A 25056-nucleotide genomic window follows, 5' to 3' on the forward strand; every position below is an offset into this window, starting at 1 on the left:
TCATGACGTCTAGCATTCCTTCTCATGACAAAATCCTTGCCACAGTATCTACAGCAGCTTCCTTCCGATTCAGCTATAGATAACAAACCACGATCCATGGTAGCTTCTGTGACTAATGTTAGATACAAACTGTCAGTTTTCTCTAATTGGAACCATTTCTTAAATAGAGTTTTTGAAATATTTCATCAGCGAGAGTTAAGTTATCTAATGCAAAGCAAATTGATGCAAGTAGTTCTGGCTGTCGTCAACAGATGGCGCCACATGTTGCTTGCAGGTAAATAATATATATTTCATTAATGTGGGATGCGGAACGCTCACTATCGATCGCAAAGGGAGGTTGGCTTCGATAGTATCCAAGGAGAAAAAAGTTCGTCCTTCCTGCTAGTGCTTCTCAGATTTCTCACGGTCCGCCATCTTGGATTACGACGTCACGACGGCCATCTTGGATGGGTGTGACCTTGATCTTTGACCGAAACCGCAGGAATGATCGCAAGCACACGGATTAACCATCAAAATATTGATAAGAATAATCAGGAGCACACGGAGAAAACCATCATAATATTGGCAAGAATAATCAGGAGCACACGGAGAAAACCGCCACAAGTTTTCTTTGATATCATTAAAATACAAAAAAAATTAATAAAAAATTAAAAATAAAAACGAAAAAAAAATCCAAACATTCTGGCTTGTACTAGAACTCTATCTTTGCTCAACAATGAGAAGTTCACAAGCTAGCAGAATGTTTGGATATTTTTTTCGTTTTTATTTTTAATTTTTTATTAATTTTTTTTGTATTTTAATGATATCAAAGAAAACTTGTGGCGGTTTCTCCGTGTGCTCCTGATTATTCTTGCCAATATTATGATGGTTTTCTCCGTGTGCTCCTGATTATTCTTATTAATATTTTGATGGTTAATCCGTGTGCTTGCGATCATTCCTGCGGTTTCGGTCAAAGCTCAAGGTCACACCCATTCAAGATGGCCGTCGTGACGTCGTAATCCAATATGGCGGACCGTGAGAAATCTGAGAAGCACCAGCAGGAAGGACGAACTTTTTTCTCCTTGGATACTTTCGAAGCCAACCTCCCTTTGCGATCGATAGTGAGCGTTCCGCATCCCACATTAATGAAATATATATTATTTACCTGCAAGCAACACGTGGCGCCATCTGTTGACGACAGCCAGAACTACTTGCATCAATTTGCTTTGCATTAGATAACTTAACTCTCGCTGATGAAATATTTCAAAAACTCTATTTAAGAAATGGTTCCAATTGGAGAAAACTGACAGTTTGTATCTAACATTAGTCACAGAAGCTACCATGGATCGTGGTTTGTTATCTATAGCTGAATCGGAAGGAAGCTGCTGTAGATACTGTGGCAAGGATTTTGTCATGAGAAGGAATGCTAGACGTCATGAGAAGAATGATTGTGCTAGAAACCCACAACGCAACATGTTAAGCTGTAATCGTTGTAGCAGGTTGTTAACACGAATTGACAGCTTAAAAAGACATGGTAGAACATGTAAAGTCAAGACTACTTACGGCATAGAGGACACCGATGGATCCACTAGACTAAAGAAGAGTGATCTGCATTATGACAATAATTTTCCTTGTCCTGAGCGTGATGGTATTAGCTCACCCGATCGTGAGGAAGAACATAAATTGAAGGATGCTAATGGCTTCGGGAAGACTGAAACTAATGGAAGTATCAACATCGTGAAAAGTGAGAATACATTCAAGCCTATATTCAGTAGATCCTCCATTCTTTGTAAAAATGATGGACTCCTAAAAAGGAAGCATGAAGACTATGAAGACACTTCGACATCATCGATAGCGAATTCATACGGTAATCTGGGTGAAGAGGATGTCTTCTACAGTGATTGTTACAGTGACTCTGAGGCTGTTGACAAAGGCATAGACTGTGATGAAGCACCTAGAGCTGACAAGATCGAAGAATGTGGCGATGTCCTGAGACCGAAACGATGGAAACGTCGTGTTATAATAAATAAATCTGATAATGCTTATTATGATCACTGGGACGATTGTGATATTAAAAGTATTTATAATAAACAAGCAAGTAAGATGGTGGTAGAAGAGATTGATTACACATCATGGAAAGATCCAAACATATTGTTTGACCGGCTAAGACTTCTACATGGCTCGCTTTGTGCAGGAAACTATCCGTGCATCAAAGAAATATCCTTCATACTCAAAGAACTGAGGAAAGCTGGCTACATACAATAATGGCTTCTTTTACTTGTATTTGTGTAATGTTGAGAAGTACTAAAATATTGAAAGTAAAAATGTAATGTTTTTATTTCTTGTATTCTGATTTCCAACTAAGCCTGTGTGTGTTTCCGCTACTGTATGTGTGATAATTCCGTTTCCTGTGTGTACTGTGTGTACGTTCAGTTTCCTGTGTGTACGTTCCGTTTCCTGTGTGTACTGTGTGTACGTTCCGTTTCCTGTGTGTACTGTGTGTACGTTCCGTTTCCTGTGTGTACTGTGTGTACGTTCCGTTTCCTGTGTGTACTGTGTGTACGTTTAGTTTCCTGTGTGTACTGTGTGTACGTTTAGTTTCCTGTGTGTACTGTGTGTACGTTCCGTTTCCTGTGTGTACTGTGTGTACGTTCAGTTTCCTGTGTGTACTGTGTATACGTTCCGTTTCCTGTGTGTACTGTGTGTACATTCCGTTTACTGTGTGTACTGTGTGTCCGTTTAGTTTCCTGTGTGTACTGTGTGTACGTTCCGTTTCCTGTGTGTACTGTGTGATCATTACATTTATTGCATGTAAATTGCATGTATTGTGCGTACATTGCGTAAATTACGTGTTGGAGCTGATGGAGCTGTTGGAGCGCTTGCAGCTAATGGTCAATTGAAGCATAGGAGCAAAATGTAGATGGATCTGATGACGTGAATTGTAGCTCTTGGAGCCTGGTGTATATTGGAGAGATCGAATTTTTTTTTCGATCAAATGATCCTCTTTTTTAATTTGTAGATTTGACTCTAGTATTATTGTAAATGGTTCTTGATTTGACTAGCGTATTATTCCATACGGTGCATGTATATAAGCGAGTCCTAGACAGTAGATCGCTCAGTTTGTTACTGACTTCGGCGGTGTAAGGATCGTCTAGTTTGTTTCTTCTGGTGCATAAGTCGTGTCAATTAGCTGTTCTTGAGACCTCGATGGCATCTTTACCGTCTTTAACGTCGAACTCGATGGAGGTTGTACCGCCGACTACGGGAACCTTGACGACAGCTACGACGGAGAAGGAGCAGATTCCGTTGACAACCACGGCGACAACACTGGAGGAGACTTCATCAGACGCGATACCACCAGCAGAAGAAACTTTAATGCCGGTAGTGCTGGCTGTGCAGGAAAACTCGACGAACTTCGTTTCGCCCTCGATGGAGGCTTCAATGGATGCCGAATCGACAACAACTAACGAACATCGGTGTTGTTACTGTGATAAGATTTTCTCAAACAGCAGCAATGCTCGACGACACGAGAGGAGCGAATGTGCCAAGAACCTATATCGTAAAATGTTTGTTTGTGAGAAATGTCATAAGCAGTTTGCCAGAAAAGATAATATGAAAACGCACATGAAGGCATGCAAAGGTCCTGCTGTGCGGCAGAAAGTAAAGGTTTCGGCGCAACAACGATGCATCGATGTGCATAAGAGTATGCCTGGAAATGGTACTACTGTTGCAACGCCTGTATCTGGATCAGGTCTGAAAGGCTCGTCTTCATCACCACGGTATCCTTGCAGCTACTGTGATACGTCGTTCGCATTTTCCCATGATGCACGAAGACATGAGCGGAGCAAATGCACGAAGAATCCTTCTCGAATGAAGTTTCGCTGTGATGAGTGCCTTAAATGGTTTACTCGAATTGACAGTTTGCGACATCATGCGAAAAAATGTAAAGGTGGAGTCTGTGCTCCTGCTGAACTACCTGTCAACATTTCGACTCCTCGCTTTAGATTGGATACTCGTAAGCGTACAAGCAAGAAAACAGATGCGCAGCAACCGATTGCTATAGCATCTGGGCATGGAACTAAACCTAAGACTGTGTTCGGTGCTCTACAGGTGAACGATAATGGCTTCTACTTGGCGCAGTCTGCATTTCGTGGAACGTTGAAAGACTACTATTATCTAAATACGTTAGGTGAGTCGAAAGACATTTGTACTTTTCTTGATGATATCAGACAGAACATAATCAATCAGCTTACTGATGACGTAGCGACAAACGGACCTTTGAAATATAACTTGTGGTTGGACTGTCTATATGGAAAGCCGTATCCGTTAGATGACAAAGTGAAGAAGTGCGCATTCAAGACATCGGCTGCAGTTATTTACAGTTCTGACGATGTGAAGCAAACTGTTAAAAATGGTATCCAGAAACTCTGTCAAGAAGAGGAGAACTATGTCTGTAAAGGTTCTGGCTGGACTCTGTCTAGTATAAACCGATTGGAGCTAAGAATTAGTCATTTAACACCACTGCGGAACTAAATGATTGTAAATTTGCTGGCTTTCGTAAGTGATCCTGTAGTAGAATAGAAATTATGTAATAAATATTATGTTTGTGAAAGAACTTGTGGTGTTTAATTCCTCGAACCTGTTACTATTATGTTAAATTGATTTTTTTTTCATCGTCCAGAATCGTACCAAGGACCTAAGTCGATCTAATTAATCAGTACATTGATTGGAAATTTATTTAATGATATCTGAACTTTTTCCCGAATCTCTAGCATTAAAATTATGAATTACCAATATGTTGGTGTTGGTGGCTTATAGGATGATGATGACAGTAAAGGTTTTAATGTCTCTTTAAGAATGTTGATCATGGAATAATGAAATTATTATTTTTTTTACATCAAATTAAACATTATTGCATCGATCGGGTATCGAACCAAGGACTGAAACTGATCGAATCAATCTGTAAATTATTGAGTGATTTATTTAATGAATTTTGGAATTTTTTACGAATTTCTAGCTAAATAATTACACGATTCCAAGATGGCGGCCAAATGACAAGATGGCGGGTGACACAGCAATAATAAATGATTACTGCACTCTAGCGGATAAGAATTAAACTAACATGGTGTCAGCGCACTCTCGCCGACGATAACAAGATGATAATGGCTACCAGCAGACGAAGACAAGATGGCGGACATGACATCATACTAGTTGACCTTGTTATTGGTGGTGGTAGGTTAGTCTGTAGGTGACTTCCGTGGTGGAAGGAGCCTGTCGCCATTTTTAGTTTTTTTTTTGACCTCGTCGGGTTCGAACCGAGGACTCCGAACTCCGTGTCTAAAAAGTATATTTTTTTTAAAAAATATATTAAAATTTTAATAATTTAATTTTTTTATAAATTTTAAAAATTTTTTTTCATTAAAATCGGATAATAAATAAAAAAGTTAAAGATGGAGGGCGTAACGGAAATTGCAACGGTGACGTCATCATCCTATAAATGGCTTAATGTTGGCTTGAGTTAAGGATGCTTAAGCCAGTTTTAGGAATTTTCAGCCGCTGGGATTTTTAAGGACTAAAAACGGGAATTTTTCCCTCGAAACTGGAAATTTTTCCCTCGAAAAGAGAATTTTTTTATTTTTTTTATTTTTTCAGATTTCTTGGCGGAACTTTTTTCCACAGAAATGGAAATTTTGGCGAATTTTGAGGAATTTTGGGCAAATTTTGCCCAATTTTGGAGAATTTTGGCGATTTTTGAGGATCAAATTCAAGGTCAAGGTCAAAGGTCAAGGTCAGAACCATCCAAGATGGCCGCCGTGACGTCACAATCCAATATGGCGGACAGACAATCACAATCCACGCGCCGGCGCCAGGCGCAGGTCCGTCATTCCTATACTACTTATTGTTAATTCTTTGACAGGACAAATGTGATGCAAAATTAGAAATAAGCATATTGAAAATAGTTCACTTAACTACCCTTTTCAGCAAAATGTTTAAAATTGTTTTTTAACCATTGGCCAATATTATTTTTCGGTACTTCTATATGGTGTCAAAATAGCTGTCTTAGCATGAAATGTTTTTGACTATTTGTGGTTTTTCAGGTGTTGGGCAGCCAGAAGACATTGGCTATGGCTTCCAAAAGTCTGGTATCAACAGCGGGGGAATTTTCAACTTGCCATCACACTTAACTGAGCCTATGGAACCCGACAGAAACATCGATAACTTTGATAGAGTGATGTTGGGCACTGTGGAAAATGTCGAGCTAGGTTATCCCAAAAATTCACCCTTTAGAGAGCTAGAGAAGAAGTCATTTTTTAGAGAACAACAAGATAATGAAGACCATGACCCGAGGCATCTCAGTGATTCTGTTGTAAGAAAACTGAATCATCACCAAGCGGAGCAAATTGTGGACCCAGACGAGAATGGCGAATATCTTAGGTTTCTGCAGTCAATGTGGGGCAAATATAGACAAAAAAATCAGGTCATTGAAGATGGCGACGACATGACTGAAGAAGAAGTAGCTCGCATACTGAAATATGTGAGGCAGCATGGTAGTTCAAGACTGGAAGAGGATGACAGTATGAAACCAACGGCATCGGATCACTTTGCTCGACAAAATAATCATGGTATTGTGAACGAGTTTCTCAATGGTCCGAGAGATATTAAAGGGTGGAGTGGTAATAGGCACTATAGAAAACGTTTTGAAGAAAACGATGGTGATAATGGCGAAACGCAAAGAAATATATTTAATTATTGGAAATATGGGCCACCCACTTTCAGCCGGGAGTATATCGGTGTTTTTGGTGGTGAAAGAGATAGTGATTCCCCTGATGGTCGGGGTGAAGATGATGCTGGACTAAGTTCCAAATATAAGGCCCTTGGCCGTGAGCAGTGGCTCCCCTTAGAGAAAGAAGAAGGGTTCCCACAGTACAGTCCTCAATCCGACAGGCCTATGAAACGTATGAACAGAAACCGTGAGTTAACTAATTCACCATATGCTTTCTTGCAACCAGCTTACGGATATTCAACCAATCGGAAACGATTCCCAGTTACGAAACGAAGCCCAAGACTCTATGCTTCACCCCCACTACTACACCACGAAAAACGTATGGGTGTTGACATTTATGATGCTTACAAGAAATACAGCGACCATGAAAATGCAACAACAACAGATCCTAAAGTGGTAAAAGAACTTAATCAAATTTTTTCAGCAGATGAAAATCCAAAAAATGTACAGAACTATGAAACAACATATGAAGATGTGTTAGAAACCAAAAAAGTGGACAAGGAACAAAAACTCATCACAGCGACAACAATCAACAGTGCATCTAACGATAAAAGTAAGCACTCTAAAGAAAGTCATAAATCGAATAACGAAAACCGCACAGAAGATCACTCTGTGGTTTCACAGCAAGATGATGGACCCATAGAGATTAAAAAGAAGTCTATTGACTGGTCAGATTACTTCGGCATCGACAGAAGGCGCAAAAAGCTTCAGCCCCAACATGTCCAACATGTTCCAGATTATGCTGAAATTCCTTATAAATGGTGGAAAACAATCTACGAAAAAATGATTGCTAATCTTGGTTTTGAAGGAAAAGAAAATAGCAAAACACTCAACCAGTATAGCTACCCACTCAAGAGAAATCAACTGTTTACACAACCTTTTGACACAAGGAAATTCGAAACGGGTGATTTTGCAAGTGATTTACACAAAACCTCATTTTCAAAGAAGAGCGAAAAAAATGATGAAGATAGCACCGAGCCATTAAAAATTGATAAAATGGACAAGAAAATAAAGTACATTGAAGATCTAATACTAAACCAGGCCGTAAAATACACCGGTGCTCATGAAGATGCTGCCGATTCCAAGGAAATTCAAAATATAAAATCCAATGTAATGTCGCAGTTGGCAGCAGCATACAGCCTTGAAAAAATAAGGAAAGCACTGTCAGAATTTAAGTCTATTCTAGCTGCCCAGAAAGACTTAAAAAGTTACCCGGAAAATGACATAAACATGGATTTGGAAGAAGAAAAGAATAACCTCATGGTAATGAAGAAGGGCAACGTTGCTGAAAAAGAAAGTGACAAAACCGAAAAGAACTTGAAGGTTGACGAAGAAAATATTGAAAATTCGGTAATCCAGCTTCTAGACCAACCATTATCATTATCTCAGTTGTCAGAAGGATACATGGGCGGGAGAAATTCAGGTAAGCATTAGTTTAAGGCATACATAAATATTGATTTTTTTTTCAAGTTTTGCCTTCACATTTTACACATGCGTGGCTACAAAAATTCTAGTGTGATGAAAAAAAAAATTCTTGTAAATTTCTCCTAGTAAAAGTTAAAAAAAATAACATTTGAAAAATTGTTTTAATAAGTAAGATGTAGTTTTAGTTTATTTATTTAATTTACGAACAAGCACTTTTGAAAATGTTGTCATTAATAGCGTAAAACTAAGAATAAAATAGCAAAATATGATTAAACACCATTAGTATCAGTAAAGCTCCAATCAAACAAAAATTTAGCTATGTCACGCTAACATTTTTTTAATAGAAGTGTTGGGGTGATTCCTTGTTAAGAATAAAATAAAATAAAAAATTTGGTTTGTTTAAGCATAGCTATAGAGTAGTATAAAAATGGGGATTCTGGCACAGGCTTCAGGCAAGGTGCTAGGTAACACTGTTTGCCATCTTGGTTTGTGGCGTCATTGTGGCCATTAATATGAACTTTACCTTGGACATTCACGTGGTTCCTGAATTCAAAAATGGCCAAAACTGACTTAAAAATGGGCTCAATTGACCTAAAATTCGTCCAAATGACTAAAAAGAATTCCTGTTTAAAAAAAAAAAAACAAATCTCAAAAATTCCAGATCAGCTATTTCCCTCAGAAAGAGAACATTTTCCTCAGAGTATCGCAATTTCCTCAAAAGCCCCACCAGAAAACTCTCTCCCACCTGTAATTTGAACTTTAGATTTCAAGCCCAACATTTTGAATTTATTATGTCATGCCCACCAATTAATTTTTTTAGAAAAATCTGCCACTTGAATTCCGCCATTTTTGATGACATCACATACATCATTTTGAAAATCTGTGACTATTTACATAGAAAATATAGATAAATATAAAGTTTTACAAAAAATATTTACTTACTTTTTAGTAAAATTTTAATTAAAAAATGTAATTATGTAATGGATACCTCGGTTCGAACCTGGCATGGGCAAATAATGGCGATGCATCCTTTCTCCACACAGGCTAACAGCAGACTGTATTCCCACCACTAATATCAAAGCATATATTATGCCAACTCATATGTCATGGTGGCCATCTTGTATACACTATCTTCTTGTTTCTGTCTGCTACAGTGTGCTATTGCTATATTAGTATAACTTTTATCTACTAAAGTGTAAAATTATTTAAAACCATATCATTGTGGCATGCACCATCTTGTCAGCCATTTTGGTGGTCATATTAAAAGTCTATAATTAGTAACCTAAAAATTTAGAAAAAGTCTAAAAAGCATAAATAAATACCTTGAAATAAAATTATTCATTTGATCGATTTCGTTCCTCCGTTTTAACCTCCGCAAAGTAAAAAAATATATTTTTTTATTTAATTATATTTAATCTCAAAGAAATATTATACCATACAAGATGGGTTCCAGATACAACAAAACATTTCTAAACATTATTAATTACATAAGTTATGCTTCAATACGAGTTAAAGCATAGAAGGAAATAATACTCCCTCAGTGAGCAAAGTGTGCTTGTTTTTAGCTGCAATAAATTGATCCACTTGGCTAAGTATCCATCTAATACTTTTTCCTTGATGTGATTCTTCTTCGCGGCAGATTTATTCAGTACCATTATTTACCAAATCTTCTACATCGTTTGATAAGTAAATAGCGGTATTATGGTCTTGAATGCATTTTTACATGTCTGGACTTAAAATGACTCTGGTTTATCATTAGTACATTCAAGCCAATAATTGTACTTCAGAGTGATCGTTTTTCAAAACTTATTCAAGTTGATTAAATATAGCCTTCTTGGAAACAAAATAAAATTACATGTTCATGAGGGAGGTTATCTCTCAAGCTTTTCATTGCTAACCCAGTGCTCTTAGCATATGTCTTTGCAACCTGGGGCCTCCATGGGCGATGTAAATGGATACGCCGTTTATGCATTCGGGAAGTCATTAGAGCCTCGGCTATGATGAAAGGCTGAGGCTACCCACCCCAGTATAATCACCACCTCAACCCCCTAGCTCACTCAGCTAATCAGACAGTTGACTGTGTCCTTAGCTCTTGGATTTAATCAGTGCTGCTGGATCCTACCCCGATCTATCAAATCATGATGTGTCCCCATAGTTACCCAGAGAACCCATGGTCCGGTGGAGGACTATCCAACCACACCTAGCAGTCCAGGCTAGTACTGGAGCTGTATCGTTGCTAACTGCATCAGCTCCTTAAAGAGCTAGGGAAACCTTCTCCGAGCTTGCTCGAAGCTATAGGAGCTCCACCATCAAATGCGAAACCTAACTAAGCTGATCCTGGACCGACAAACGAAACCACAGCGGGGATCCATTCACAACAAGGATCATGCCACATTATTACCAACTAATTTAGTGTCTATGCTAAATGTTAGTGCTTGTGCCATACACAAGCTGGAGGACCTTGAAGTTATCTCGGTCTCTCTCTCGGCCACCCCGTGCCGAAACCCAAAGGGGGTACAGCGATTTATGTCTGAGTGCCCTTGGTCATGCCAACATGTGCTAAACTCCATTCCATCGGAATTGGGCACTTAACAGTCGGACCGGTCTTAGAGATTCAACACCAGGGCTCAGTAGTCTAACCAACCAGTAAGGCTTCAGTCATATCTGCCTGCAGTTTCAGTCCTTTCACAATTTCTAGTTCCTACCAGAGAAGATGAGGATGCCTGAGGCATGCCTGTGGTACAAACATCTCATGACACCAGAGAGCCGTTCATGTAAAAAAATTATTTCACCAATCCATGGAAAACCTGATTTCGCCAGGTAGAATCCATTTCCATTTGGTCTGAACACACCGAGAACACTCATAGGCTGTGTTTCATGCTGGGTCGATGTTGAAGTTTTTTTCTGCAGATATTTTTTATTATTTCAGTCATGTTTCTACAAGTCTCAACCTTAACTTGTGGGGCAGAATTCAATACCAGCTGGTCCGGACTTGGTGAACGTGACTCACCTTTACATATTTACATATGCCTTTTCAAATAGTCAATACAGTTAAACCATCTATAGCAGTTATTACAACGAAATGCCAAGCACAATGAGTTCTTTGATAATTATTTTTTAACATCTGTGTACACATTAAAGAAATTCAAATGTGTTTTCACAGAAGAAACAGGGATATCTTATGTTTGTATACTTCGATGTATCCTTACTCAGTTATGAACGAATACAACTTTTTGCAATGATATTCTCGACCATTTGGCAGGGAAAACACTTTCTTTTCATGTTATGGCATGTTAGACCAATTAGCACAGTGCAATTAGCTCGTTTTGTAGCCAAACCACCAAATTTGGAATAACAAGCTGAAATTTTCTGTAAATATTCATTTAATACCCCTTAATAACATATTAATAGTCCCAAAGAATCCCCTTTGGGAATAACGAGTTATTGCTGGAAACGTTTGCCATGTTGCATTTCATGCCATGTTCGCAAAAACGCTCATATAAAAAAGTAATGGAAAGACCTACAATAGTAATTATTTTTTCTTTGTGTTCATATTTGTGTTCTCAATATTTTATTAAAGTCAATTTTACCTGTGATGCCACCCAAAATTTTTGGAATGGCTTATAACCTGAATTTATAATAAAACCACAATAAAATTATACAATTTATTTTAATTTGTGGCTATACAATGGGCTAAATTAAAAAATGTCCTGGAGTAAAAGTTGTAGAGCTGGAAAAATCCTATAAGAAACATGCAATTAATGCTTTCTTAGTTTTATTCACTTTCTAAAGCAATCAAAATTGTAGAAAATATTCACTATAATGAATATAGCCTATATCTCTATTGGTGAAAACTTCTACGGAAATAATACAGGATTATGTATGGATACAAAAGGTAAAACAAACCATTGCTTTGAGATTATTTAAAAAATTGGTTGTTTTAAATTTACCTGTATCTGTACACGTCTATATAAGAGCAGGTTAATTTTATTTTGTGTAAGCCTAATTATGCAGTTGCAAATGTTCTAAAGTCGAAACAAATTTAGTTTAACATAAAGTAACTAATTGTTGTCTGTTGCATTTCTCTACTATTTATAATTGTTTGTTAAAATTCGTTATTACAATGTAAAGAGCTTAGTGATAATATAGCTAAATATTTGAAAAATATGTTTAACATATTACCAAAAGAAAATAACATGTATCGTTTGCAATATTGGAAGGCCATCTTCAAAGTCTTGAGCTCACTCTCGCTTTCTACGTTGCTTTTCTGGTAAACCGAACACTTCCTCGTCTTCATCTTGCAGCACCAGAAGCTCGTCATCTTCCTAATCGTGTCGTTTCATTTCTCTGTTGGTGCATCCTTGACCAACGCATGAACCACAGAAATTGTAACATTTCATGCTATGCCTACGACACTGGCAGTTGTATTCACAACCTAACTTGCAGTTACAAGAGATCAAACTCAAAAGTTCATTTGGTACTGGTTTTTTCTGTGAAGGAATAAGGTATAGAAGTCCATTTTCGCTTTTCCACCCCCAGTCAGTAGGATCGAGTGCAATGCATTTCCACGCCTGTACTTTATGGTATACTCTCATAATGTGCTGTCTTGTGGCTTCTGATGTAGGCGGAAGGCTCGCAAGCTGAAAAGTGCCATCAAAGGGTTGCCAAGCGACACTCTGCATGTAAATCTGAAATCGCTTTTTGTTCAAGTCATATGTTAACTTCCCTTTGTAGTAGGTTGACAGGAATAATTCTCCAGCAGAAGCAATAGAGTCTGGGGAAGCTGTAGGGTTGTTGAAAATATCAATGATATCCTGCAAAGTCGTTTCATTCTGTAACTTCTTGAACGGTTTGATTTTACCAAGTTTAAATGGAGCAAATGTTGTGTCATACCCAGTGACAGCATGTAAAAATAATATGTGGTGACGAATATTACCCAGAGCCTTTTGCAATTTTTTTTTTTGCTAAATACTTTTTGAGGTTATTTTAGAGCCAGGCATAAGAACTGTTACTTCTGTATCAATGTAGGGAAGAGCTGCTAAAAGTACCAGAAGGTCAGTATCTTGGTCATCCATTACAGTGGGTTTCCCAGTCTTTACAAGTTGTAACGATGTGTTTACTATAAGAACATCTGCATCGCCAGAGGTTTGATTCATTCTGAATCCACCATCGGTCAGGTACTGCGACAGAAGATTAATCAATCGCGCCTTATTTGGCAAATTAGCCATAATGTCCTGTTGTGCAGTAGTTGCTGTAACGCATTCTTCTACAACAACGTCGGCCGATGATCTTCGAGCAGATTGACGGATGTGTTCCATATCTTTAGTTGTTGATTGCTGATAACCATCATACACTATTGTTGCATCCAATCCAAACATTTTAGTTACATACAACACATATTTTACGCAAATCTGGCCATATGTGTCGGTTCGATTCCAGGAAATTTGGTGAAGCAGGAATCCTCCATCAATAGCATATGTTGGGTGTGAAGGAAGTTCGCAGTTTATCGCCATGGCTTGAAGCACTAATATAAGGGAAGATTTTGTCCCCTTGCATAGTGAAACATCATCAAAAAGGGATGGTGGAAGGGCAGCTAGTTCATATTGTAGATATTCCGCCAGTTCTTCATCCCGCCTGACGATGCAGACCATACGATGGAACAGCTGGTTAGGGTTCAAGTGAACTAACTGGTCTCTTACTACAAAGCCTTTGGTTCCACTTGTCAAAGATACGACATTGTTCTTTATTTTCAAGTAAAGTTCGCTGAAAAGTTTTCCTTCTATCAGCACCATTGACAACTTACCTACTTCTTCAGCACACTTACAGTTTACTTTTGAATTTGCTACCATTCCTGTGGAAATATAAACAAGTAAGGGTGAATTTCTCTTGAATGGATTGTGACCCCTCATCCATTCATGTATTTTATCACAGTCCAAAGTATCCTTTTTCTGTCGTGAAGCTCTCATTTCAACATGTTATTCTGTGGTTATGGTTGCAGTTCCTGTAAACGTTTCTACTGCATCTATTATCTTCGCTGATACTGGTGAAGAATGTATCCATTTAGAAATTGTTGAATCTGACAATCCACGACCATGTGTCAGTCCTCCAACTGCCTTAATAGCTCGCATTAATACTTGCTCAATGCACATGTCTGTCCACGTAGCCGACCAAAATTTATCTGTCCGCCGTATAGTAAAATATCCCTTTTTGTAAATTTGTGGAATTCTTCTTGACTGAGACTGGTTTTCAGTTGAGGCATCTGTTGAAGATATAGTGGAACACTTTTGCTATAATTATGGTGGCCATCTGCGAGCAAGTATGGCAACATTCTTTGAACAGCAATGATGTGCAGATTCCAGTCGCCACACTGTTCAGCTCAGACAAACAAACATACAATTTCCACAAGCTTGAAATATTGTGTCCAAAGTTTGAATGTGCGATTTGATGAGCTTGTGACTTGCAGTTTTGTGTCAAGTTCTTGTAATGCTTTTTTCAGGCACTGGGTATCCAAAGCTGTATCAAGAGATATATTACCATTCAGCAAAGCTGTGAATGTGTACTTTACATAACCTTTTAAATCACATATAGCAGGGACAACGTCGAAAAGCAGTATTGCTAGTGCTTGTTGAGTTAGGAAATGTGCCCTTAAAGCCCGTGAATATGCTCGGCCACTCAGCATATGAACAACTGAATTTCGTGCATAGACTGTTGCCCAAACATCTTCAAGACCACTTCCGGCCATTATTGTACCAATTGCACCCAAGAAAGACATAAGTAGATGAAAACCTCCAAGTCTTACTAAAATATTCTTTAGCGGACTGTAACTGCTAGAAGCCAAAACTATTTCAACAGCTTTAGCATACAATGGCTGGTCAAATGTTACCATACACATTGATTGATTATGTTTTATGCACTGATCAGCAGCATACAACAGTGCTGTGTAAATGGTAGAAGGGTTACTGGGGTCACTATTTATGAATGGAAGAGAAGCTATGGCAGTTTTGGAAAAATGTTTCGTGTTGTGTACTTGCTCCATAAAACCACTCCATCCAGGGCATGAAAAGGATTTTATCCTCAGACCCATCAATGATAATATATTCAATAGGCGAGCAGGTTCTACGCTTTCATTTTCTAATCCTTGAGTACCAATATTTTCTGATCTTACTAAAGACAGACCAGATTTGGAAGGTGGTTTGTAAGTCAACACTCTAAGAGGCCATAGCGAACCAACATCAGACAGTCTTGTGGAAGCTATCTTCGGTACGGGAGCATCAGAATGAAGTGATGTTGCTGGTTTCACACAGACGATTCCTCCCATGCATGGAAAGAACCATAACCATCCAGAGTACGTACATTATAATCTGCATTATCAAATACAAATTAAATGTATGCATTATTATCAAACTAGGCAGGTACATTCTTGCACACAGATGTCTCGTACAATACAGTTTCCTTATAGGGCATGCACATCCCTAAATTAGCAAGCATGTCTAGCAAGAATCTTGATCCATATCGTCTGTGAAGCATTACGCTAAGTCCAAGATGTATATGAGATATGCATGATCGAGGTCGTGTTGCAGAAATAATGGAGTGCTGGATTGCCAAAGATTTATTGTCTTTTTCGATGTCTTGGGCTGTAGAATCTTTACTCGTAGGACCCTTAATAATCTTATCTATAAAAAGTGAAAGATTTCGGGGACTAAATTATCTCCGCCCAATGAAATATAATTTACTGATGGGTAACAGCCGATGTCATATGCCCTTGACCTGATATCTTCTCTTATTAAAAGAGCAGCTGTCTCAATTATTCTCTTCCTTTCATCGAGTATATTACTTTTCTTTTCATTGTACCACATAACGTACTTGTAAGTATTTTTTGTGTTACTCCAGAGAAGCATACAATGCATTTCGTTCCAGGTAGCTTGGTAAAGGTCACTGCTGATTTGTATTTATCTTGCAGTTATATTTTCAAATAGCTCTCCCCATATGTTGGTGAAGATGGGTCTATATCTTCAAGAGTATTTACTAGCTCACCAAGTGTATACTTGCATTTACTGTTATCTTCTAGTATATTACAAAGTTGACTAAAGTCTGTAGCTTTAACTGAGACATCAGAATGCTTGTGATGTGGAGCTGTTCCTGGTAACGAAGAGCCAAGATGACTGAAATAGGTATAACACTGACGATGATAACGGGCTTCAGCTGCTACCAAGTCGGCTACAGTGTTAAGTCTTGTCTTTACTACATTATCCCAAATATCACCACGCTTCTGTGCTGTGTCTCTTATATTGCCGACTATTGGTAATGTTGATACAAGACTAAAAGTATCTCTGTGACGGTATTTGTGTACAACATCCACATATTTTCCACAAAACAAACACTGAGTTTTGAAATCGAAATCGGGTGAACGTGGCACTCTTAATTTTTGCTTTGGTTCAACATTTTTTGCCTGTTGTACTCTCTGTGTATAGTTTTTGCGACACTGTATGCGAACGGTAATGCAATCTTTACCATCAAGGTGTTCGGATAAACTGTCATTCTTCAATATACTACACTCTTTTATAGTATTTAGTCCTTTAATGCCTACTGTCACGAGGTCTCCTTAAATGTTAGTAACATGGTGAAATAAACAAATGAAGCACTCCATTATATTTGTGAAACATACGTATGTGTCACACAAAAAAGTAAGAGACACAAAACCTAAACTTTTATAGATTTCTTGTCAACATGAGCATATGTTTCACTTCACAGAATGGCTGCCAGCAAGGCAGAATCAAAATCATTCTTGTTGCTTGAAAGGTTCATTATACCTGAAATCAAATCCATGTCATTATCAGATTTGTATTTCACAGTAAATCTATATATATATATACACACACACAATTCAACATAATGTATTCATAATGTTATATTTTTCACCTTATTCATGAGATTATGGGTTTTTGAAAAACCACCACTTGCACAATTATAAGAAAATAAATTTCTCTAATGTTATGTAAACATGTACAGTTACAGCTAAATTTAAAACAATCAATCTTTTAAATAGTCTAAAAGGAATGGTTTGTGTTCCCTTTGATGGCCATACATAATCCCGTAACATTTCCGTAGAAGTTTTTTACCAATAGAGCTATAGGCTATATTCAGTATGGTGAATATTTTCTACAATTTTGATTGTTTCAGAAAGTTAATAAAACTAAGAAAGCATTAATTACATGTAACTTATAAGATTTTTCCTGTTCTACAACTTTTACTCCAGGACATTTTTTAATTTAGCCCATTGTTTAGCCACAAATTAAAATAAATTGTAAAATTTTATTGTGGTTTTATTCTAAAGTCAGGTTACAAGCCATTGAAAAAATTTTGGGTGGCCTCACAGGTAAAAGTGATTTTAATAATATAATGAGAACACAAATATGAACGCAAAGAAAAAATAATTACTACTGTAGGTCTTTACATTACTTTTTTATAGAGCTTTACTGCGAACATGGCATGAAATGAAACATGGCGGACGTTTCCAGCAATAACTCATCATTCCCAAGGATAATTATTTGGGACTTTTAATATGTTATTAACGGGTGTCAAATGAACATGTCCTGAAAATTTCAGCTTGTTATTCCAACTTTGGGGGTAAAACTGTAATTGCACTGGGCTAAATAACCATAGTTCAATTCCAACAATCCGAAAAGCACTAAAACTGGCATAATTCACACCTAAATTAACCGAGCTGAAATTATATAAAAATTCGGTTGCAAATGAAAAACATCACTTGAAGTATGAACTTCTTGCAAATGGGCTGAAATTATATATTCGAATAAGAAATCGGTTGCAGATGAAAAACATAACTGTTAATATGAACTTCTTGCAAATGGCTACCCAACTGACATCATAAAACAGCATATGACAGCAAACAAATCCAAAATCACTCAACACAAATATACAGATAAGCCAGGTGGTCCATTGGTTATTTCATGTGTTCGTGGCCTCTCAGAAAAAAATACGATTAGGAAACAAACACAGACTTAAAAACAGTTTTTAAGTGAAGTTCTGCCATCATAAACATGATTACCGGAGTGAAGAATATATAATTAAAAGGAAAGTAAAGGAATAATAATTTATAGTCAGCAATTACAATATTATAATCAACAAAGCATTAAATAAAAATATAGAGGGATATTTTTAATTGAAGGCGAAACCAATTTTCTACAAAAATCACTTCCAATCCAACATCCTTCGTTGTCCCCATTTTGTCTACCTGCATTTACTGTTATTTTCGAAACTGTTTAGTTTTTGTTAGCCCATTCGGTTTGTCAGCGATATTTTAATTTGTTCATTACTTAATTCCTTCTATGAAATTATTTTGCTGTCTGATATTAAAGTTAGCAAGAGTTTGTCTGAGCTTTCGTAGTTGTGTTGTCAATAATACCCGTTTAGGTACATCATTGGGTTTATCTGTTTCGCATCAGCTGAATTAAGCGTGTTCTCTGTGGGATTATGTCTTAATTTTTAAGTCTAATTTGCTTTTTTAAATTTTTTTCTATGATAAACTGTGCACAACTGCAATTTCCATGAAATTTTTTTAAATCAAAATTTCCTTTTGTATGAATCATTTATAGAACACTAGCTTTTACGCGCGGCTTCGCTCGCGTTGATATCCTTAAATAAGTGTCAAAGATCATTGCAAAGAAAATAAAATAATTTGGTAATTGTTTTTTATTGCGTGACTGAGATCATCATATTTCAAAAATTCTACCATAGAATTTTGCTTAAAATACTGAAAACATTCTTTATTTAAATCAGAGTATTTTTCTAGGATAGATACTCCTGTATACCATGTTATAAGTTTTTCTGTCCGGTGCAAGCATGTGTAGATTTCGGGAGGCATTGGACACACGCAAACAGGCTACATATAGTTGGCCATGGGAAAAGCATGGCTTTTCCAAATGCACCCCTGCTACCTGCAATGTTTGTCCTTGTGCTTTGTTGAGGGTACCAAACAGAAGAACTAAGCCTGACGGGAAACTGAACTCTTTTGAACTGTAACTGTATATCAGAGAGGATAATTGTAATTCGAGGTATGATAACACTTTCCCGTTTACCGACGCCTGTTAAAATGGTGGCACCAAGTACATTCTGCCCCAATATATGATCCGAAGCCTCGTTCCATTACATAGTCGAGGAGCATTTAGATTTCGCATAAGCATGACTTGTACATTTAGTTTCATTTGAAGTTTATGTAAGGGTTCAAGTGATGATTGTATCTATTGACAAATACTTCTTAATTTCCCCTTGAAACTCTTTTAAAATATAAGTGTTGATTTTATTAACGTGACATCCCTCGGCTTGAGGTCCCCGATTCCCTGTTTACGTGACTGTCCAGTTATGCCCGTACTGCTCTCGTCGGTGAGGTGTGGGTCCAGGCCAACGTGGCCGGGACCGGGAACTGCGGGACCTGGAGGGAGAGTTAGGTGAAGAGGGATAGTGGTAGACTGTTCCAAGGATAACTCGGCGTTGACGATTTCACGAGCCTCTTTTATTGACGTTTTGGAGCCTGCCGCAGCCCGGCGGAACCGTCGCGAAACAAGCGCCCTTCCCGCGGCGACCCGGACTCCCGTAAAACCGTACTGTCCGTTAAGACGTCCTGACACGGGTTGGGAATTTTCCAACGTAATACTGACAACGTTTAAGATTACTCCGTGAAGAAGCGCAATACGTGCGCGGCCCGTTACGTAACGTTTCGTAAGACGACGAAGGTTCTGAGACCCGTAATTGCACGTCCGCGTTCTGGAACTCTCGGCTGGTAACGTCACTCGAAAAACTCGTAAATTCAGTAAGACGGCGAATGACTCGCGGAGGCAGCTCGGCTGCCGCGACAATCCGTGAACTAGAAACGTAAGACTGGCCACGAGCTCAAGGTACGCGCTTCGCGAGCAGCGCGGAGCGGCGTACACGACTGTCTCGGTTCGAGCCCTGAACACGACTGCCCTTCCCCGGCCGCCGGCGGGCCGGAGCTCGCGGGCTGCGGGGGAGGGGAGGAGAAATCGGCCGGCGTGGGAGAGGTCCCGCCCCGCGGCGCGCCAGGCTGCGATTACATACTAGCACACTTGAGAAAACACAGAATATTTACACAGCTAAACGAAACATTAATCAACAGCAAATTTACAGAATTAATAAATTACGATTACATTATTTACATACTCGTTGAGGCCCGTGACCATTTGGGAAAAATATAAACACAGAATTATTATGGCACAAAAGAAGCCACTGGCATGCTAGGGCGCACGCGGGTGCGTCCCTGGCCGATGCACTGCACCGATGTTGCACTGGGGGAACAAGGGAGGACGTTGACGAGGCATAACGGCCTGAAGGAGCCGAGGAGACACTTGGGTCGACGTCAAACGATATAATTTTTTGGCGCCAATATTACTATTGCGCACAACCACTGATCACTATTCAAATTATGTTGCAAGTCCGGGAAAACTTTGGTAATAAGATCCACATCATTGTCCACTGAATTACAAAATTCTCTTACAAGTAAAATATAATTTTCAGCATCAACGTCAAAACAACCATTACCGAAGAAAATAAACAGACACCTAACCTCAAAAATTAAAAAAAAAATCGTATTGCTTTAGCGGTGAAAGAAAAATAAACTTGAATAGTGAATTGACCGCTGGTATTACAGTAGGCTACCTATTAGATTGGTAAATTATTTAATTTAATTTTTGAAACGCCAGATAGCGTTAAATTTCATTCAACTTCCTCTAAATATCAGTCGGACAATCATACATACCAATATCAATCTTTTTGTCCTTCAAAAAATGTATATATTTTTTAAATTTATAAAAAGTGTCCTATGTCCTTTACTATACCATTGAATATATATAACTTATAGAAGTCGCTAGGGCATAGGATTTATTATTCCAATTTTCGGATCAAAAACTGTGATAGTTGTTAGCTCCGCCGCTAGACAGCTCTTCTTTCCACAAGTAGTTACCAGCTTCCACGCCAGCTTCCACGCCAGAGCGCTGTAGCATCCTTTTTTCAAGGTCGTGCGCGTAATTCTTTGTCTCACTCTATCGAGAGGCGGTGCCTTTTGTTGAAATTCGAGCGCTTAGATTCGGGCGGGCGCAACTGAATTGGAGGAGTACGGCCACCGAAAACGTTATAAAAGCGAAACGCATGCAAAGTTTGAAATCAATAAAAGATTGTTTCCGAATATTGACTGACCTCAGCGAGGAAGTGGTTTGTTACAGAAAACATTGGATTTGCAACGCACAAAGCAATTTGTTTATTGGGACAACCTAAACCAGATTATTGTTCGCCTCAGATTACTAATGGCATCGCAAGCTGATGGCCATACCGGACATAGCAACGAGGTGATATCTATTCTTGAAGAGTTGAATGAAGCGGGATATATTTCGAAATGAATGTCGCACAACGTGGGGTTGCTAATGAACTGCATCGCGGAGTTCGCAGAATTTTTCCTCGTAGACTTGTGTTGACCTATGGGCTTCGCGATTTATTACAGGTTTGTTATGGTGTAAATGATTCCATACAGCAGGATAAATAGCGGTTTCAAGTACATTCTTATTGCTATAGATGTTTGTAGCAAACGTGGTTATGAGGTTCCAGTTAAACGAAAGACAGGAATATTAGTCACCGCGGCCATGAAAAGTATTTTAAAAGAGGCGGGAAGTTTTAAGAATATTCAAAGCGACGCTGGAGCGGAATTTTACAATAAACATTTTCAAGCCTTAATGCAAAAGTATGCAATTAATCATTACTCTAGTTATAGCGAAGTCAAGGCATCTGTTGTAGAACATTTTAATAGAACATTAAAGGATATGCTTTACCGTGAGTTCTTGGCACAAGGAAACTATAAGTGGCTTACACTTTTACCGAAATTACTTTCTGTCTACAATAATAGGTTCCACCGCACTAGAGGCATGGCTCCGAATGCTGTGAGGGATAACTCTTTGCTACAAACAGTTTACAGATATGTTAAGAAAATTGATCCTAGACGGTCAAAGGCTCCTGTGGGTTCCTACGTACGTATATCAAAACACAAGACAATGTTTGAGAAGGGATTCAAACCGAGGTGGTCACATGAGGTTTTCAGAGTGGTCAAAGTTATGCATAGTTTTCCACGTGTGTTTCATTTGAGTGATTTGGACGGTAATGAAATTAAAGGCGGCTTTTATGGTCCTGAGATTCAGGTAACTGCGTACCCTGACACTTATTTAGTGAATAAAGTTCACAAAAAGTGTGGCGAACGTATCCTAGTGTCGTAGAAGGGGTTTCCCGTGTCCGTAAAGACGTGGATTAATGCCGGTGATATTCAACGGTAGGATGTGTCTTGACCGTCGGTGTCGGTATCCACGACTGGACTGGTGACAATAAAAACTTTCTCCTCCTTCCCCCTCGGGCCATGGTTCGACTTTGCGCGCGCATTGGAAAACACTTTCACTAACGTCATGCTGTTGTCAACAAGTCTCCCGCAGGCGCGGCGCGGCTATCGGTACGCGAGCATGCTTACAGCTCCCTACATGGCATTTGTTCAACATTTATTTTAATTGATATTTATGACCATTTTTAATTATTTACTTATCATAACATATCGCCAGGGTGTGCGGGGTGCGTTCCAGTGAGTTTTTTTATTTTATGTATGCTTATTGGTATTTGTCGCAGAGCGCTATTTGGGCGGTTAGTACTGTTTTTATTATTTTTAACTATGCGTACATTTTTTTTATTACCTAGGTAACTTATGTCGATTGTGCCACAGCTGAGCGTTCCTACAATTTTATTTAAAATATGTTTATTGTTTAACGCTACGTGTTAACTGTAGGGGTCCTTACAATGCTTAATACATTTCTATGCTTATTACTATTTGAACGTGATCTACTACAATAGAGGTCCTACATTTTTTTAACTATGCTTATTTTCTGTCTTCACAATATTATAAATTTTAACTATGCTTATTACTTGGCGTGTTGCACTTGTGCTACCACTAAAGTATATTTTACGTTACGTTTTTCGCTCTCCTCTGTGACGTTAAAGATGGCGGCGTGAGTATGTTGGCGCTATATTTAGTCATAGCTAGTATGGTGGGGATTTTTAAGCATAGCGGCAAATGATTTAGGCATAGCTATTATGGAAGGTATTTTAAGCATAGCTGCATTTTATTTAGTCATAGTTTGTATGGTGGGGGTTTCTTGTAGGCATACTTGGGGGTGTGTGTTTTAAGCATACTAGGAGTGGTGGTGGCGACGTTTGTTTTTGGAAATTAAACATGGCGGCTTTTGTTTTTGGAAATTTAAACATGGCGACTTAAGCATGTTTTTTCCAAATTTAAACATGGCGGCATTTATTTATTTTCGAATTTTAAAAAACATGGTGGTATTTTATTTCTTTTCTAAAATTAAACATGGTGGCTTAAGCATATTTTTTTGAAATTTAAATATGGCGGTATTTTGTTTTTTTTTCGAAATTTAAACATGGCGGCATTTTTTCGAAATTTAAAAACATGGCGGTTTAAAATTTAAACTTAGCTTCTTTTAAGCTTATGTTCCTTATTTAATTCTCCACTTCCCGACTGATCTCGTGGTCTAGTGGTTAAGGTGTCTGCCTTCTAACCTCGACATTGCTGTGTTCCATGGATCGAATCCCCACACCGCCCAGCTTTTTTTGTATACAATTCCTGCCTTCCGAGCGACGGTGGCGCGCTCCGGTAACCAAAGGTTGAACTAATATGGCGGCCTCCACGTGACAAGATGGCGGCCCCCAGTGCTGCATGGTGGCGCGCCCTGGTAACCAATGTCAACAACAATGGCGACCCCATGAAACAAGATGGTGGCTCCCATGAAACAAGATGGCAGCCCCCAGGGCAATATTTACATCTTTCAATGTTTATATCGGTCACAGAAACAGCCTGCTGCTCCTACTGGGCAGGAACCCTGTATGTATAATCTATTTAAATTTGATTTTGTACAGTGAATATTATTTTGCAATAATAAATAATTTTTTATCATTGTATATTACAGATGAAATGTTTGTATTTCCATCTAATCAGAAGTATTATATGACACAGTTAATTAAATTGCTTTACAAGTTTTTACTCACATGAAAATCATTAAAAATTGGTTGGGAAGTTATATAAATATACAAAAACAAATCATTATACATGGTACAATTTTATTATCTTAGTGAATTTAAATCAATGGTGTCCCAGTGACTACTGCGAAGAAAAAATTCTTGCGAAAGGTTTCCTCGTAATTGAAATTCGTAAAAAAAAAAAAATCAATCTCTGATTTTTGGTGACATTTCTGACAAGTGGTACGATGAAATTTGAGACTGGCAAATGAATGTTGTGAAGCAATAAACAAAATATCACATTCGTGAACTACAAATGTATAATTGCTTTTATTTTATAATAAAAGTGTATCTAATAACCCGTGGCTTTGCTCACGTAATTTCCGGGTATTGCTGATTTTCTACCATTTTAAGAAAAGTATGTCTTAAATTCCAAAGATTTTTGAAGAAATATACAAAAAGAACTGTCAAATATAGAAAATATTTAATAAATAAAAATATTTTTACGACTTATTTTTAATTGGTTTAGCATAAGCCTACTTTAACTTTTATTTAAAATTAAGTACCTACCTTATTTTCTATCTCCCGGTTTAGTGACTTTGAGAATATATTTTACCTTGATGAAATCTTTACTCTTTTCCATTTGACGAAGAAGCCAATTAAAAAATAAACTAAGACTCGCGCACTTGTTGTATGTTAAGACTTTGCCATCGTTCTAAATTACTGAAATTTTTTTTAGTTATAGTCATGCTTAGGATAATAACATAATATGCTTATTA

At 38.0% G+C, this 25056-nt stretch overlaps 1 protein-coding gene across 2 annotated transcripts in view; it reads left to right on the plus strand.

The window, feature by feature from the left end:
• The window catches only part of LOC134528786 (uncharacterized), a 195577-nt gene that overhangs the window by 117759 nt on the left and 52762 nt on the right, over positions 1 to 25056 (plus strand). For both annotated transcript variants that reach the window (XM_063362452.1, XM_063362453.1), the window contains exon 3: positions 6078 to 8186. In XM_063362452.1, coding sequence (XP_063218522.1) covers positions 6078 to 8186 — 2109 coding nt within the window. The remainder of the gene's footprint in view (positions 1 to 6077; positions 8187 to 25056) is intronic.

Source organism: Bacillus rossius, chromosome 2 (genome assembly GCF_032445375.1).
Source record: "Bacillus rossius redtenbacheri isolate Brsri chromosome 2, Brsri_v3, whole genome shotgun sequence".
NCBI lineage: Eukaryota > Metazoa > Arthropoda > Insecta > Phasmatodea > Bacillidae > Bacillus > Bacillus rossius.